The sequence below is a fragment of the Sinohyriopsis cumingii genome, chromosome 2 (assembly GCF_028554795.1).
Source record: "Sinohyriopsis cumingii isolate HCF-2022 chromosome 2, ASM2855479v2, whole genome shotgun sequence".
Taxonomy (NCBI): domain Eukaryota; kingdom Metazoa; phylum Mollusca; class Bivalvia; order Unionida; family Unionidae; genus Sinohyriopsis; species Sinohyriopsis cumingii.
Genome location: NC_142962.1, coordinates 48,475,562 through 48,494,968, shown reverse-complemented (window position 1 = coordinate 48,494,968; position 19,407 = coordinate 48,475,562). Strand labels below are relative to the sequence as shown.

The window sequence follows — 19,407 nt, the reverse complement described above, 5'->3', positions numbered from 1 at the left end:
GCGTCATCTATAATCAGCCGTGAGCAATATCGTTTGTAGTCGTGGTTTTTTCCACCTTGTGTGAACTTACCAATTATTCTTCTACCGAGATCTTTTGCCTCGCGGTTTCGTTGGTTGAATATCCTCCTGGACCATTCGATGATATATTCCTCGTCGGCATCGATGTGTTTTCTGGATTCGTCAATTATGCTATCTAGACGCTCCGGTTCTGGTAACCAGACTTCAGTCTGCGCCCGGTATGATATAATCGCGTCACTGACAATCAACGAAATTAGCATTTTACAATCAATCATATACCGTAGCAGCGCTATTGGCAGCCACTTCTTTTCAGCCATGTGTCTACCGATCCAAATATAACAACAGCGATGGAGTCCTGCCGCGAATTCAAATGACACTATGCGAGCGAATCCGGTTAAATCAAAATCAGGCAGTGGTCCATTAATAGCAACACGAGTCATTTCATGTCTGGGGTGTCCAAATCGTCTAAAGTACTTAGCGGCGGATCCATACCCGAGAAAACTCGCTGGATAACAGGCAACCATATCAACGGAAATCATAGCGTCGCGGTTGTATTCAGTGTTCCATAGTCCACCGTGATAGTATTCCAAACAACTGGATTGTACATCCGGCAGAAATTCCTTGCGCGTTGGTCTCCACGCATTTTTCCTTGCTGCAACATGAGCTACAACCGATGGAATCGTAAAACAATTTGTTAGCAGTTGTTCATCATGCTCCTCAAATTCCATGGCGGTTTGTTTCATCCTGTTGTGAAACGCTTCAGTGCGATATAATTCACCGTTTGGTCTTACAAACTGATCAAAGGTATCCGCATCGTTTTCAGCGCTGCGAAGTAACCACACTGATACAGGGTCATTTTTACACAAGCAAGCAATAGCATCAAATAGTTTCCTCTCCGCGAGAAAACCGTCCTTGGAGAATTGTTCTCCCAGGAATTCTTCGGGTATATACTTTACTGTTCTATCCCGTGGAAATATTGTGATCGCGGGCGTCCATGCGTGTTCGTTATGATCAATAATTTTGATTGGGGCTCCCTTCGATTTATACTTCGATTCGTATAATACTTCACCGGTTATCGTTGTAACGGTTATTGGAAATCTCAACGACGTTTCTAATCTCGCTATGTCGCTGATGGTTGCTCCACGCTCTTTTACGGTTAGTTCCCACTGGTTGATTTTGCTACGTCGTAAATCAGTCAATTTGTTTCCTCGACATGCATTTGTAAAATGCTCTATTATTCGTTCTGCTACACAATTTATCCCCGTTGACTGTTTCATCGGTTTCAGTTTTCCGATATCAGGTTTCTTATTTAACGGGTATATTCCATAAACAACTGCTGTTTCAGGATACGCTCGTTCATAGTATGGTCTGTCAATTCCGGTTAACAACCCCGGCTTGGAGTCGCGGCTGACAATGACTGTTTTCTTGTCGCTGAGAACTGGTTCAAATTTATCACGTATGATCCAATCGCCTGATTCCACCCGGACAATGAATTTTACTCTGAAGAAATACCTTTTACTGTCAAGTTGTGATATTATCATTGCTGCGCGGTTGTCGTTCATGGTAGCATCAACAACACCATCAATTCGAAATGTTGACCAACTATGAGATGCACCATCACGTTTGAATTCATTGATACAATCGCGTATTTTATTCAACAGGGTTTTATCGTTTATTAACGCTTTTGGTGTGTCCTTGAGGACTCTATCGAGATTGAACTTAATATTTTTCCAGGGCTTAATTACTGCTAATCTCTCAAACTCATCCATATAATTAAAACAAGTATTTAAATGAAAGAATATAGTATAATGAATCACTGCAAATGGTTGATGATTGGGTCGACAACCCCGTGCAATAAATCATGTAGAGGTGAATTCTGCGGGTATCATTTACAAAGCGTTCGTAATGGTTCTCTTGGCCCCCTCCCGTGCTTGGTTTGTCACGTCGGTGTAAGAGGAAAATCGCAGTTGTGTATTAATTGTGGCGGAAAGCGATACAGGGAACTAAAACGCTATTATGACAAGCGAATTAAAAACGCCGTCATTGACCCCACCGCCGATTTCGTCATTAAAACCCCCCAAGACTACGTTGAAAGATTCATAATTAAACCAAATAATAAATTAGACAAGTAGTATTATTATACAAATGGACCAAGAATTTCAGCCGCATCCCCTGGTCGTCAATTACGAGGCATCTCGCGACGGCATTGTTAGAAATCGTAGACTGAAGAAGCCGGTTGGTACCGTAAGTAATCAGGGGTATTTGATGTTTGGTGCCGGAAAAAAGAAGTATTATGTTCACAGGATTGTATTTGAAGCATTCAACGGATTAATCGAAAATGGGCTTGTGATTGATCATATTAATAATAATAAGACTGATAATTCTCTTACAAACTTGCAAGCTATCTCGCAAAGTCAGAATACCAAAAAAGGCCAAACCGGTAAATACCCAAAGAAAGCAAAACCCGTAAAGTCATTTGATACAACAACTCACGAGGAAAAAATATTTCAGTCGATGAATGAGGCAGGAAAATATTTTGACATTTATATCGCCTCAATACGATTTGTTGCAGAAGGAATACAGAATTCAGCGATCTCAAAAAAGACCGGGCATAGAATTCGATTTTCATATATAACAGAAATCAGCGAGTGACAAGGTCACCGTGACGAAGTCACCGGCGCCTATGGCGCTGACGAGGTCACGTCTAACGAATTATTAAACACCTTCGGAATTGATACACGGGGTTTCATTTTTCTTTTTATTTAAAAACAAGATGTTTTATAAGAATAATGAATATCGAAGACATCAATAATATATTAGCCGAGATTTCAAAATTAAAAAATCAAGGAATTGAATTATCTGATGGTCTCGACAGTGAAAAAATATTATCCGATTATGAGATTATTAACGAACAGTCGAAACGGGGGCGTTTTACCCTGGCCCGCGAGTATTTTTTTATAAAACGATTACAACATACGATTAATGAGAACCTGTACCACAATGACGCAAATGCATTCATTGGACTATTCACTGCCGTTGAAATAATACGAAAAAAACTTGGACGTGTTTATGAACGACGCCGGGAGATTTCTAGTAAGATCAAAAACATTAGAAGGATTATAGACGAAAACTCCGGCGAGAAATTAGAAATTGCTTCGCAATTGCAATAATGGTAGGCGAATCACTTACTACTCGGCTAGCCAGAGAGCGGCTAGCAGCGCTTAAAAAGTTTATACCGTTACGAGACAGGGTCCGAGAACAACTTCAAACGCGGCAGCAACTACAAACCGATTTTACTGTTGGAAGCGAACAACTCTTTGCCCCGGTAACTAAAGCGACCAAAGATGTTACGGCGGCAACTGTACCCGTTCTTGGTGCGCTTGAAAAGATAGCAACTCAAACCGAACAAACAAAAAGGTCTTTAGAAACACTTCCTGCAAAAATAGCGGCTGCTACAACACGGAGGCCACCACCACTCGCTATAACCGAACCACAAGAACCTTATGTTACAATGGCCGATGAAGAAGAACTAGGCGCCACCGCAAGAGAACCAGAAGAAGAAATACCCGAAGAAACACCAGAAGAAGAAATACCGGAAGAAAAAGAGGGGAATATACCCCGTATTGTACTCAAGAAGAGCACAATAGATGAAATTAGAGGCTTCAGCAACAGGGAAGAATTAATTAATTTTGCTGCCAACAATTTTGCTAAGAGCATACGAGATAAGAAGCATATCAATAGCGGTTACGAGAAAAATATAAAGTCGTTAAAGGATTGGACAAGAATGGTGTATTTAGCGAGTAAACATAAAGAAGCATTACCACATCGTGGTGATCCCGATTACGATGAATTCCACAAGGAAGTTAAGAGTATAACACCAAAAAAAGGAAAAGGATACTCTGTTGGTAAAGAATCCTACGGCGTTACCTGTCCTGGTAGTGTTCTCAGTGATATATCACGGCTAGAGGTACTAATTGGAGGAAAACGAGCCGGAAATAACTCTACGGAAATAATCAATGAGGCCGCTGATATTTGCAAGCGGTTATTTACAGGCGGTATTATGGACATTAATGCATATCGAACGCTCATAGACGAGCTCGTGGATGATTAATTGGAAAACTGGTGTTTTAATAAGGATGATCATACACTACAACCATGATAAACCAGTACTCGTCTACGTGGTAAACTCGCGATTGCCTGTTTACCGCGCGTACTATGGAGATGGTCTCGGTAGCACCATTGCGGGGTTATTTACAAGAATGGCTCCAAAAGTAGCGCCGTTAGCCAAACAATTAGGAATGAAGGCTATTGATGTTATTCGTGATAAGGGTATTAGTGCTATTGGAGATGTTGCCGGAAAGGCGCTTTCAGCCGCGCGGGACAAACTAATGTCGTTGGTGAAATCCAGGAGAAAAAAACAGAAACCACCGGTAATGCCATCAACGACAGTGATGCCTGCAAATGTCAGTAAAGTAATAAATAACGCCGTGGAAGAAAAACTAGAGTCGTTGGCGACGACTCAGTCGTTGGCGACGAAGCCATCAATGGCTGAGCCATCCGCCGATGCGGCAACCAACGCGCTCATGAACGCGATAGCGGGGAGTGGTTTAAATTCAAAGAATTTACGACGAAAAAATCGCAATTGAAAACATCAACATGATAAATAATAGAATGTTTGCGCGAACCGCTGATCCCGCGTTTGATATGGACGCCCCAGTGCGCAGGGATGATTCTGTCCGTGATTATCAATTTTATTCTTATTATGCAGCGCAACCCGACCTACGATCGCGAATTGAACTTCAAGTCCAAGATACCAGTAAATATTTTTTGCCGTGTGAAGCGTTTATCGAAATCGAGGGAGAACTCGTGACAAATGCCGCCGATAATGCACCATACGCAGATGACCATCGTGTTCGAGTTGGCTTCGTCAACAACGGTATCATGGCGTTATTTGAGAGCGCCAGATATCTTATTGACGGGCGAGAAATTGAATCAATAGAACGCGAGGTTGATGTTGCAACAACGATAATTGGGTTGGCGAGATACTCGGATGATTATACAAGATCGGCGGGCCCATCTATGATGTTTTCGAAGGACACCACCAATAACGCTGACCATCTTCAGTACGTTAACGTGCTGGCGGAAAGAGATACCGCAGTTGACCCACAGGCTGAAGCAGCCAATCCAGACCGCAGAGCAAGACCAGGCGCTAATTTCAATATTATAAAAAGTCTTAACGATAATTACAATCTAGGATTCGCAGCACGAGTAGGAATGTTGCAAGGACCACGCCGACAGTTTTCATGCGCGATTCCACTCCATCACATATTTGGATTCTGCAGAAATGTCAGAAAAGTTGTCTATGGGGCTAAGCATACAATCGCGCTGACGCGAAGGGGCGATGATAACAATGCAATATGGCATGCTGCTGGCGTCGCTGCCGGTAAAGTCATTTTAACTAAAATGGCATTGTGGATGCCGGTGCTGACTCCATCAGTTACCACGGAAGCACGATTGTTAGCATTTATGGAACAGGGAGGGAAATCGCTGTTGAGTTGGCTAGCGGTAACAACTGATGCTAAAGAGGATAACGTCGCCGATACGTTTACATGGCACTTGGCGTCAAAACAGGGTGTTTCAGCCCCGCGTCATATATTCATAGCGCTGCAGAATAGGGAACGATTGGGCAGTCAAGAACGCAGCCATATGATATTTGATCAATTAGGAGTCAGGGATGTTTCGCTGAGAATAAACGGACAACAGGAACCATCCGAGGATATACAGCTTAATTACGGCGACAACCATATCGCACGTGTGTACCATCGATTGCTGTCGTATATGGGTCGTGATCAAAACGTCGACACTGGTTTGCAAATATCACAACTTGATTTTAAAAACCTGTATCCGATTTATTATTTTTCGCTGGAACATCTTGATTTAACGAGACAATCCGTCGTTGATATACACTTCCGAGCTCGTATAGCCCCGGGTGGTGTTAATTATAGAGCGGTTGCTGTCATTCTCAGCGATAAATCAATGCTGCTAGAAGGTGTTGGTGGACGAATGAGAATCATTGATGCACCAGTGGAAAACATGTAATTGAAAGCACAAACGCGTTTACAATAAAATGTCGTATAGTGTAGTCAGTGTAGAGTTAACTGATGGTCAAGTCAAGAAATTACGATCAAAGTCGGCTAAACAATGCGGAACCACAATAACGCTGAAGCCGTCACAGATGGCAGGTGGTAATCATAAGATATCGTTGACGGCGCGTCAAATAAAACATTTCAATGATGCGATGAAGAATAAAAAGGGTGTTCAAATAGATTTTTCAGCCGCAGCAATTAAAAACATGGAAAAGACCGGTGGGATATTTCCGCTGTTAGCTGCGATTCCGGCATTGATTGCCGCGGCCGCACCAGCAGTGGCTAAGGCGGCGGCGTTAGGAGCCGTTGGTACCGCGGCGGGGATGGCATTGAAGAAGGCAACCGGGAAAGGCTACAAAAAAAAACGACCCGTGGCCGGAAAGGGTCTAAGACTACCGGGAACCCCGTATTCATGGTACTCGGGAAAGGGTCTAAGACTACCGGGAACCGTTTATTAACGCAGGAGTCAATGACTCCTGAGTCAATGACTCCCATGTCTAATTTTGATTTAATAGACGCCGCAAACGCGTTAGCGATAAAAAACTTCAGAGGTGTTTTTATGAGGGATCAATTACCGGCGGCCCCAAGGAATACTGAAACAGGCATAATTAACCTCGATGGGTCCGCCGGAGCGGGAACTCATTGGGTTGCGTACGCGATTGATCCGCGCGCGATCGTCTATTTTGATTCATACGGGTTAGCCCCGCCAAAAGAGTTTATGCGGTATATCCGGACGTGTTCAGCCCGGGCGTGTTCAGCCCGGGCGTGTTCAGCCCGGGTTTTTTATTCCACGCTGCCAACACAGCAGTTAAGTGACCCACCGATATGTGGCCGTGAAGTATTGAACGTACTCGCGGCGATTTCATCATCGCGAAAACCACCTCATGTGGTTGTAAACGAATACACTAGTGGGAAATTTAGAGACAATTACATTAGATAATAATGATTGATATTTGGGGACGACCGGTTTCGGCGCTGAAAGAATCCACGGAAACGGCCGCCGCCGACATAAAAAAACTAATTGAGGATGAAATCGCTGATATGTTGAATCTAACAAGTGTTGACCCGGGCGAAATAGTTGTATTTCAAGACCGCCAGGGTAAATTGAAATCCGGTAATGTGTCACTGAATGACGTTTTAATACGACAGCGTGATGCCGCCGAGAACGCTATCGCGCTGTATACCAGCGACGGACGACTCAGACCAGGTAAACATATAGTGGAGATAGAGAGAATAATAGAATTAATCCGAGACGGTACTATAAGGTTGAATGAATCCGTGATCGAACTTGACGCGCATGTGAAAAAATCTGCCACCGAGGTGAAAAAATCTGTCACCGATATACAACTCACTACCGCTAGTTTTTTTGGAACCCCGACGGTAACCGAACCGAATCTTGCAACAATAAAAAATACTATTTTGGAGTTTACGACGCTGTCGGGCCAATTTACCTCGTTACGAAAAAATGTTAACAGGATCGATGACAACTTTGATAAATTCCTTGGTAAAAAAAATGCCAAACCGGATGAAATCACAATAACTATAAATGATATCACTGCGTATGGACAGGAAATAGAAACAATCAAAACTGATGTTGCAACGAACAAAAGGAGTGTAGACGCGCATGAACGGGAAATAGAAATAATCGGCGCTAATGTTGCAACGAACAAAAGGAGTGTAGACGCGCATGAACGGGAAATAGAAATAATCGGCGCTAATGTTGCAACGATCATAAATAATGTAGACTCGCATGGACGGAAAATAGAAACAATCAAAACTGATGTTACAACGATCATAAATAATATGGACACGCATACACAGGAAATAGGAACAATCAAAACTGATATTGAAGCGAACAAAAAAAATGTAGACGCATATTGGCGGGGAATAGGATTAATTAAAACTGATGTTGCAGCGAACAAAAAAGGCATAGACGTGCATACATATGAAATAGAAACAATCAAACTTGATGTTGCAGCGAACAAAAAAAGTATAACCGAGAATACACGGGAAATAGAAACAATCAAAACTAATGTTGCAGCGAACAAAAAAGATGTGGACACGCATATACAGGAAATAGGAACGATTAAAACTGATGTTGAAGCGATTAAAGACGGACTACCGAGAGTAGCAGAGCAATTCGAAAAAATAAAAATCCCTCATGAGAACATCATCAACACAGTATACACAATTCGGCATGGATCATTCGATTGGACTCCTACACAGAATACAGTAAATATCACCGCAACTGTTAAGGGCATTTATCGATTGACACTGGTTTCAATGATGCAGTTTAATATATTATCGTCGAGTTCATCCGGGTTTAACAATACAATATCAACAATTATAGACAAGAACGCAACTGAACAGTTTACAATTTATGCCGTTGATAGAAATCTAGCCCGGGCAAACATTACATGGTATGTGGAATTTGCAGCGAATCTAAGTAATTAAAAACACTAGCTCTTTTAAAATAAAAATGACCACCAAGGAAGTTGAATCAGAGGTATCACCGACGTCACATCAATATCGATTCGATACCGCAAAAGAATTTTCCGCGAACTTGAAAACGCTTTCCGAACAATACCGTGTAAAAATAAAAAAATACCGTCGTAAAATAACCGCCATCGACGCGGTCGTGTACTCGGTGTCGGGTATAGTAGCTGGCGCCGGTGTTATTTTATCCACGGTGACCACGATAACCCCGATCGCTGTTCCAATCGCTGTCTCCGCAATGACAACAGTTGCTGGAGTTGCCAACGCAATCACTAGGAAGATATCATCGTGTTTTCAGAAAAAACTCAACGAGTATACAGTAAAACATCAAATAGTATCCGACGCATACTCGAAATTATCCGGGTTGATCTCGTTATCGATTGATAATTTGTTCGTATCCGATGTTGAATTCTCCACGATGGTCCAGTTATATAGCTCCGCGATGTCAAAAATCGAGGATTTTCAACTGGAAGCCGAAACCACCTGGTTGTTAAAATTAGACACTAAAAACAACGAATAATAATAATGTCGCTGAACCCCGAAGGGTCTCAATTACTTCAGCGGATCGCGGAGAACACCACTCCGGTACAAACAAGTATGATATCGATAACATCAACGAAACCCGAATTCAGTGTGAACTTCCCATCACCGGTTCCAGTAAAGGAAATAGCGCTGGCAAAATTGCGAGTATATCACAGTTGGCCTAATATTCGAGCGGACGCATTTAACGGACAACAACCTAATAACTCGCTGGTTTTTGCACGGAAAAATAAACCCGATGGGACCCCAGACTGGGAGGAGGTTACAATACCAACTGGGTCATACCAAATAGAGCAAATCAATAAAGAATTTCAACGCAGGATAAAATCGATCACAGGAAAGGAATCAAAAATCGCTATTACGGTTCATGAACCGACGTTATCGTCGACGATTGAAATAAGCACACCGGGGTATATGGTTGATATTTATAACAGTTCAAGAAGAACCATACTAGGATGGCCTGAGAATCCACCCGCGGACACCCCCCCATCAACTATCCTCAGACACGATAACGGAGATGGTGGTAGGCATATTGCTCCATACAACGTAAATATCGCATCAGTGATAGCGATCAATCTAGTGTGTGATGTTATCGAAGGGAGTTATCAGGTGGATACCAAGCAATCAAATCAAGCTCAACAGGGGTATATCCTTTATTCGTTTTCACCAACAGCCCCTCCGGGATTTTTGATCATTGAGAGTCCGATTAATCCGGTCTATATGCGATGCCATGATCGGTTTTTAACGAGAATTAATTTCAGACTTACCGATCAGTCAAATAACCTAATTGATCTGCAAGAGGAGGAGTTAGTGATCACTCTGTTTGTAAGATCATAGCAGCAGGGGGGGCGATGACATCGACGCGGTCGTCGATGTGCTTACCGGACGCTGACGACGCTGGGGATCGACGCGCAGAAGGTGTTAATTAAACCAAATGACGTTTGGACGATCCCCCAACGACGACGTCGTTTTTTTTTTTACCAGGCGCTGACGACACTAGATCGTTGAGTTGCAGAAAGTAATAATTAAGCAAAATAACGATTGGACAAAATGTCCGATTCGCCCCCCCTGCTGCTCGAGTTTGCGTAAAGGACTGACTATTTAATCATCGGGTGGGGTGGGAGGCTGTAATTGTCTTTTGAGCAATATTTTTTCTTTTACCTCAAGATAATGGATTACATTTAATTAATTTAATTGATATAACAGGTTGTTTGTTTCAATGAGATTTTGGGGGTTCTTTATTTGTTTCGTGCTCTAAATCAGAGCAAAAGTATATTTCTCAAACTATTAAAAATCGCGAAAATTTATTTTTTCAAAGTATCCCAGCAACCGCACCCCGAAAATAAAATAGTCGGTCCCAAATCTCGTTTCGAATTCGAGAATCGTTTACACGTCAAGGTCACAAAGACTTGCCTTAACCCTTCAAAAGATGCCAAACTGCTACCTTAAATGAATGCTATTTCATATATCCACGAAAGGCCCGGGTGCAATGGCTCAAATAGTTTAAGAGGTAGCCCGTGTAGAATTAGGGCGGTCCCGGAATCGAGTCCCAATCTTGCCGCGAATTTTTCCCCTTTTTCCTCCAAAAACTAACAATAAACTGGAGCATCAGCCATGCGGTTCCTTAATTCTGTTTAATTGTGTCCATTTGGAATACCAGTCAAAATGTGGCATAATTTACACTGGTATAACACTGGAGTTCCCAGATACAGAGTAATCATATTATTAGGGCTTTGCGGTCGAATTCAGAGCACTGTATTTCATCATTTTACTAGCATGTTAAACTGAATATGGTGCTGGGCATACAACCATGGGGTGCTGTTGGTTCTATATGCGTAGTCACTAAAAATAGACCGCCGTGGGAAAATACCTCCACTACTTATAACCAGCAAGATAATATTATCCACTGTGTAGCTTGTTACAGAAGCCGAATACCGCAGAAGATTGTGCGTAACTAATTAACGGTTCAAGTTATTTTATCTCTTCTTTGTTTCCATGAATCATATGCAGTAATATGACGGACAAAAGTAATGTTTTCTATTATTATATTTTCGTCCAAGAATGCGACAACTGTGCAAATATGCATACTTCAGACAAAAACAAAGGAATTACCAAAACTGTGGATTCAGGTGCAGTTAAGTTGCCTGTTCTCTCCATCATCATGCAGCTGGGGAGGTCACATGCCTTCAAGATCTGACATGTTGAATGCATTCTCATTGCATTGAGAAGTTTCCATCTGGCTCCTGATGAGAGCTGATCAAGGTCTGATGTAGCTACGGGCCAAAAATGTCGACTTGATCGAAACTTTGAAGTGATCCTATATATATATATATATATATATATATATATATATATATATATATATATATATATATATATATATATATATATCTGTGTGTGTGTGTGTGTGTTTAGATTTTTTTCAGTCATATCGCTACGATGTATACAGTGTGACAGTTTATTGTGATGTCTAGCACTGGGCATCATGCCGCAGACATGTAGCATGATGTCCCACCCAGTCACATTTTCCTGACACCAGGCCGACCAGTCCTAACACTAACTTCTTAATGGTGAGTGCCAAGCAGGCAGCTGTTAGTACCATTTTTGTAATTTTTTGGTTTGACTCGGCCAGGGATCGAACCCACGATCCCCCGCATCCGATGCGGACGCTCTAACCACTAGGCCACCGGAGCGGTGATCCTATATCTAGCAATGGAATTAATAAAACTATTGTCAAAAACAAAAAGATGACTGGAGTTAAAGTCTACTACCTAAGTAGAGTTATGTTTCTCAAGGAGTTTGGCTAATGATAAACGGGGATGTCATTTCAACTTTTTTCGGGGGGGGGGGCAAAACTTGATTGGGGCGTGACAAAACTTGACGGGCTTGTTAATTTTCCTATATAGGCAACAGCAATTTTAAATTTTACAGCACATGCAAATTGGGGAGGGGGGGAATGCAACCTGCCCCCCCCCATGACGTCCCTGATGATAAAGTTATTAAACCTACATAAGGTAAATTATATCGGTATGATTACCCAAACCATACTTTGTCCGCCATGACAGAAAACACGAGATTATCGCGGTAATTCGTTTTCCAAATAAGGCTTGCTATACCATATTTGAATATTATTCAATGCATATCATATTTACTACGATCTCTTTATGTTTACAAATAGGGATGCAATGTCCTTATATAGTACACGTAAACACGAGACTGAAACCAGAAGTAGTTGTTAGATGAACTAATATATGGCGGACGATGTGAAAGAAAATATCGGATGAAGAAGGTAAATGCTATAATACACATATTTCTCTAATGAAATTTAGCAACTGAGAAAGAGGATTATTAAATTTCTTTCCGTATATGCATGCAACATTTTCAGTTCTACTGACAATACAAAAATAACTTATACCTAGCTGCTCCATTGATACGTACAGACTAGTTTTGTACCCCGTACACGAATTAGGGCTGCTAATATCAGTACTAGGTCTGATATAGAAATGAATTTCACACATCGTTCGTTGTCGCTGATTTATCCATTAGCTGTCCCAGATGCGACTTCAATGATAAAGCAAGTTATAAGAAATAATGTGAATGAAAGTTTGGACGAAAACCAAGGCAAAACTTCAAGTTACCCTTTATTTGAGAACTTATGTTGTCAGCTGCTTATTACAATGCTTTAACCTTACATTCGGACGACTGTTACATTTACATTCCATCTCTCTCTTGACCAAGGTAGCTTTAGCCAAAGGTCATGCTATATTTCCAAGATGGTTTTGGTGGACATGAAGATGGTTTTGGTGAACATGAACAGTGAATATGTATAATTTATCAAAGATAAAACTGAGCCTCAATAGAGGAGTTATTTGTCACGTACGAGGAAGTGGCAAATTATCTATAAATTAAACATCTGAAATTCACTTTTTTTTTCGTATTTAGGCGATAAGATTGCAACGCACATCATTACTCGCAAATCTCTTCTCAAGTTTTGTATGTCTCCAGGAACTGGACATGATGCAAAGCATAGGTTTAGTGCTTGTAAAGACTTTGCCTTATCCTGAATAAATATATAGTATTCAGGTACAGTTTGAAACCGGCAAACAAATGTATAAGAGAGGCACTCGTAGTTATGTAGTAGGACACAAAGCGAATCCGATATCATACGTTCAATCATTCAGGAGTATAAATCTTTCTGCCTTTTTTTTTTTTTTTTTTTGAGACCTCAGCCTACATAACACAAGGTACGCGGAGTGCATCGCACGTAACTTAAGCGGGTTGAATGTATACATTGGACACAAACACTTGATCACACTAGCTCTAATACAATTTTAGTTATTTATTACTCAGTATCTTACCGAATCCTTTATTGAACAATTACAGCATATATCCAATACAAAATATTTCTGAAATATCCTGATGTGGAATAAGACTGAAAATAAGACATTGGAGTAAGACACGAATGTGACACAATGTACAATACCGGCTAGTACATAAAACTTGAACAGCACGCAATTTAAAGCTTCGTACACGTTTGCAATAATGACTGTAAATAAAGTACCGCCGGGAACTGTTAATAGAGTAGAACGGAAATCTTTATTTGTATTTACATTCGCGCCAGTTCTTTACAGTACCGAGTGTTTCTTTGTTCTGCAAGAACAAAGTTTTTCTCTCTCAACCAATCGGATGGGCAAACGACAGCAATACGACTAGAAGTCCCCCTGTGAGCTGAAGGTTTAATCGTCTTAAAAAGATTGATCCGAGACAATGAATATTTAAATAATTCACCACTTTTGACCGGTTATTGATTGAAGTTTAACACTTGGTCGGCACGCAAATGTCCCATTCCCGGGAACAGGCAGGCAGTAATCAATTTTTACATGATAAACTTATTAATGATCACCTGTAATCGCATCAAAAGGAATCAGCGCTACTAATGAGCGCATATCCGGGATGAAGACGGAGCACAGAATTGTTTGCACAGTTGCTGAAGCTGCGACGGAATCGTGTATCGGATTGTAGATTAGTGCCGCATGATTTATTATAATCATGCTTAATTTAACTCTTGTCTTTGGAATAAGACGTGCTTATTTGGTCGGGTTATCCCTTTACACAAAATTAAATTTAGATTTTACAACAAGTGCTGACGTTCATGCACATAAAAGACCAATATATTTATTAAATTAAGTGCATGTTTAAGTTATTTCATTAAGTTAGGCTAAAATTTCAGCCGATTAGATCACATGATTCTCAACTTTAATTTAAGTTTAGACATAATTTCTGTTGGTGAATCCATGGCATATGAGACGCAGTAACATAGATCTACTGCAGAAAGATTACGTTAATACTGTCATACAAATTTCGGTTTACACTTGAACTGAGAACCAATGATTCAATCAGTGCAAAAGAAGACCAAGTTGAAGCTAATGGGGAGGGGGTAGACACTTTATTTTTTCATACAGAGATAACATGTAAGCTCTCTTTTCTGAAAATTAATAAATACATGGTTTAAATACGATAAAACTAACACTACTCAAAATGCAATACTCTCATCAAAATTAAGTGTGGGGAATTATATCGGGACACATTACGGGCCCGGGCCCCAGGAATATGTCACCGGTTGCCCCCCCCCCTTTTCTTTTCGGCCCTGGATTTTTATATGAGCCTATCTGTATAATTCTAAACCGATGCAGAAACCATTTAAAATAAGGTTGAAAATTATGAAGAAACTCTACTAAGCCAGTATTGCAATATCAGGCAAATCTGAACTCTATCGAAACTGGCATATCGGGACAAAGCACAGGAACTGGCAAAACAAAGGCACTTTAAAAAATAATAATAATAATAATTAAAATTTGACAATTTCAGCTCACATACATAATGTATATCATACAAAGATAAAAAGGGCTTGTTCATTAGCAATTCAGCACATAACTTCAGGATGGCGAGCGTAATTTAGTGCATGATGAAGTCGAGACTCGTTGAGTTGACGCATATTTTGTGTGCTATGGCTCTGTAAACCACGGTTGCCATTCAAAACAGTCAGTAAGTATGAATCTTTAGACTAAGGTTGTCAGTCAAAACAGTCAGTAAGTATGAATCTTTAGGCTAAGGTTGCTGTTCATAACAGTTAAGACATGCTAGTCTTTAGGCTACGGTTGCTGTTCACAACAGTCAAAATGTGTCAGCCTTTAGGTTACGATTACCTGTCAAAACAGTCAAAAAGTACAAGTCTGTAGGCAACAGAATAGTCACATAGTTTGAGCATTAGACTACGGTTGCTTGTCAAATGGTCAAAAAGTATGTGTCTTTATGCTACGGTTGTATGTGTCTTTAGGCTACTGCCGCTATTCAAAACGGTAGGAACGTACTAGTCTTTAGGCTACCGTTGCCTGTCAAATAGTCAACAAGCACGAGCCTTTAGACCACCGTTACCCATGAAGATAATCAAAAGCATGAGTCTTTAAGTCAAGGTTGCCTGTCAAATTAGACAATAACTTGACTCTTCTGTCCACGGCTGCTTATCAAGTTGGGCAATAGTATGAGTTCTGGCCGAAACAATGACCAAAACAAAAAGTCTTAACTAGAATATGTACGTGTTATCAAATTATTAACATCTCTCTCTCTCTCTCTCTCTTTTTCTGTGATTACAAAGTCAACTGTGACAACACCCAATGTCTCATTTAAAATGAATGTATTGTTCAGTGGCGTAACAATAAATTTTGACCCCACCCCATCCGCAAAACTTAATTATGGGGTTTACTCTCAATAGAAAAAAATGTTGGTTGATGATACCCCCTCCACTTTTCCGCAGTTGTGTAGGTTGCTTAGCCACTGGTATTGTCTTTTTATAGGAAGTTCCGCTTGAAATTGCTAGAATAAACATGAATGAAATATTCGGTTTGAATGAAAGCGATACGGACCTTACTTAAATATAACATCCTAATATACGGGTGCCTGCATAACCTAATAGCGTATATAGACTTTTATTAAAGTCAAAATCTATACTAGAGTTTTAAGTTTTATAACGCATTTACAAGTAGCCTGTTTAAAACCAAGGAATAAAACCAATATTCTTATCGTATTTTCCAATTTAGACAATATGAAAAAAGACCATATGTTTAGTATTTAGAAGATTTTATGAAAATATAGTTTTGGTCTTACTTACCAATCTTTTAATGAAGCTCTGTCTGGTTGCGAGATTTGCCAAATTTAATGAAATTTGCAAAATCGGTAAAGTGTCGGCACTGCTTGGTTAAAAAATGCTCAGTATTTCTTTAATGCATGCACATACGTGCATGAGAATATATATATATATATATATATATATATATATATATATATATATATATATATATATATATACCGTGTAAGTGCAGAACGGTGTACTGCTTTGTTGATTTATGAAGGTACAGAATTGACTCCAGGGAGGATTTTCCCACGCCACTAGGCTCCTTCAGTATTATATTATCTATTTATTTGAGCTGTAAGTGTTCCGGATCCAACTTTACTATACATGTAGTAAGGTATGCCTGAGGCTGAATGCCGCCATGTCATTACCGGAAAGCTTCAACATGGGTAGATAAATTTTATTCATGAAGCATTTGTTATGATGCAATATGCAGGAAAATATTATGCATTAAAACTTGTAAAGTTAATCTTAAGAAGTTATGGCAACGTTTTAATAAAAAACAAATAGTACCAGTACCGCCACAAATAATAATAATAATAATAATGATAATAATAATAATAAACAACTTACCGTCCAGGAAAATGTGAAAGGGAATAAGATCATGGATTTGTTTATTTCAGATGTAAAATTAAACGTATTTCCTCCCAGAACAATTGTGGTAATATTTCCGAATGAACACGGTCCGTCTGCTGTCACCTGTGCTTGGTATTCTTTGAGGCACACTTTGAAATAGGTGGCGCATTCATTTCGGCACGTGCCCCCAGCACGTTCCCGTCGCGTGTCGCCGCAGCAACCACCATTTGATACCTCAGCCCTTGCGTTTTCCATTTCAAGCAGTTGAAATTCAAAGAAACCATAACTTAGACAACGGTGAACAAAAAGCAGAAAAATCCAGGCATGTGAAGAGAACATAGTCTTTCCCATTGAAAAAAGAACATATATTTTGCTCCGTCCTAAACATGAAGCATTTTGGGCCCGTGGCAGGGGGTCGTGGCATTGCCATTGGGTAATCGCTGTCCTGCATGCTTCAAGTAAGAAAACGTAAGAGGTTGTATCATAAAAGATATTACATACATTTTCCTGTTTTGCTCAAGAACGTTTTCTGCGGATGCAGGACTTGACAAAGTTTAATCCATGAGAGAAAGTGTACATCGCTTATTTTTTTTTACATCGTCGAAAGTGTGGAAAATTATATGCTGTCCAGCGGTAGGAGATCGGTATTGTTTTGCGCATGTCCCGCAAAGAAATTACAAATTAAACCTTCTTGGAATCAATCGCGTGCGCCGCTACAAATGTTGGAGAAGACATAAAGTTAAACAATCAGCCCATTTATCAGGGGGCTTGGAAAAATTATCAAAGTGTTCTTGAATTACGAGCGCAATGGTAAGACCTCGCGTACATATGTTAACAATTGATTGTTCTCGTACAGGCTGGAATTGATCACCACGAAAATACTTCAACATGCTACAGGATCGCATTTATCGCCTTATTGTGTTAAGAGGCAGTTTAGAATTGTTGTGCCGTGTTAGGTATGCAATACACTAGAACACAGTCGTTGTGTGGGGTGGTTGCGGTGTCCGCAGGGTTAATATATGACACGCGATCGTCGTGCGGTGGCCACGCGTCATTCTTAATCTGATATTCTATTCAAATGTGTTCTACGATCTGCGGAACTTGGTATTGTAAAGTAGTACAACTCTTGTCATTTTGGAAAATATTAAAATCAATTGCGTGAAACTGGTTGGTATTTGATTTACGCGAAAAAGATGCATATACACAACAACAGTAGTAGTTGTAGTAATGGTTGAATTAGAACAGTAGCAGTAGTAGTAGTTATATTAGCAGCAATAGTAGAGTAGAGGCACCGCAGCAAATTCAGTTGTCTGACGCACATTTTATGATTAATTTCTTTAGCGTGATAACATTTTTTTGACGCACAACTTTAAAGAAACATCTTTGGCTGTTGTTTTTTTTTTTCCCTTGGGTTTTGGTTCTTATTTGTACATGTTTGAATTTCGTATTTGACTGTAACTTATTTACTGATCACGACTTTTCTTGAACTGCTCGAGCACATTTATTTATCAAAATGAACATATCTATCATCACCCGGATGTCCCATACGACATTATATAACAGTTATCAGTCTTTTTGAAATTATGTGACCGCAACATCACATCATATATTAACCAATACAGGGTGTGGGAGGAAGGGGGTGGGTGGGTGAAACTGTTTCTTCGTTTTCTGTTGAAATTTGTAAAGACCCTGGTGGCACTTTGTTTAATGATCGAAATTTGCTGTTGACAACAATTAGTCGTTCCCACTGGATTTACCGTATGGTTATGAAGGAGGTGGGAACCTTTCAACGGAGATAACTGTCAAAATTCGTATGGTTCACTTACTATGATCTTTTCAACACCATTAACTGGTGCCATGTCAAACCATATTCCAAAGAAACAAATTTCCACATGTTAAATGGGATTGAATGAGTTATTTTGCCTTAATGTTGTTATCGTATGAACAAATAGTTTCTTTTTATGGCCCGTAGTATGTAACTTTAACACTCAATATCATATGGGCCCTATGGAATTACATTAGGATGTCACTTTGGGCCCTATGAAATCTATGAAATATATAACATTAGGGTGTCACTTTGGGCCCTACGCAGTATATAACATTAGGATTTCACTTTGGCCCTGTGGAATATATAATATTAGGATGTCACATTGGACCTTGTGGAATATATAACATTAGAATGTCACTTTGAGCCCTATGGAATATATAATATTAGGACATCATTTTGGACCGTATGGAAACATGAGGATGTCACATTAGGCCCTATAGAATATATAACATTAGGATGCCACTTTGGACCGTGTGGAATATATAACATTAGGATGTCACTTTGGTCACTATGAAATATATAACATTAGGATGTCATTTTGGGCCTTATGGAATATATAACATTAGGATGTCATTTTGGGCCTTATGGAATATATAACATTAGGATATCACTAT

General features: G+C 40.0%; 1 protein-coding gene across 1 annotated transcript in view; it reads right to left on the bottom strand.

Moving 5' to 3' along the window:
- The window catches only part of LOC149804792 (protein jagged-1b-like), a 111,491-nt gene extending 94,148 nt beyond the window's left edge, over positions 1-17,343 (bottom strand). The window contains exon 1 of the mRNA XM_089934410.1: positions 16,963-17,343. Coding sequence (XP_089790536.1) covers positions 16,963-17,316 — 354 coding nt within the window. The 5' untranslated portion in view covers positions 17,317-17,343. The remainder of the gene's footprint in view (positions 1-16,962) is intronic.
- Between the last annotated feature and the right edge of the window lie 2,064 nt (positions 17,344-19,407).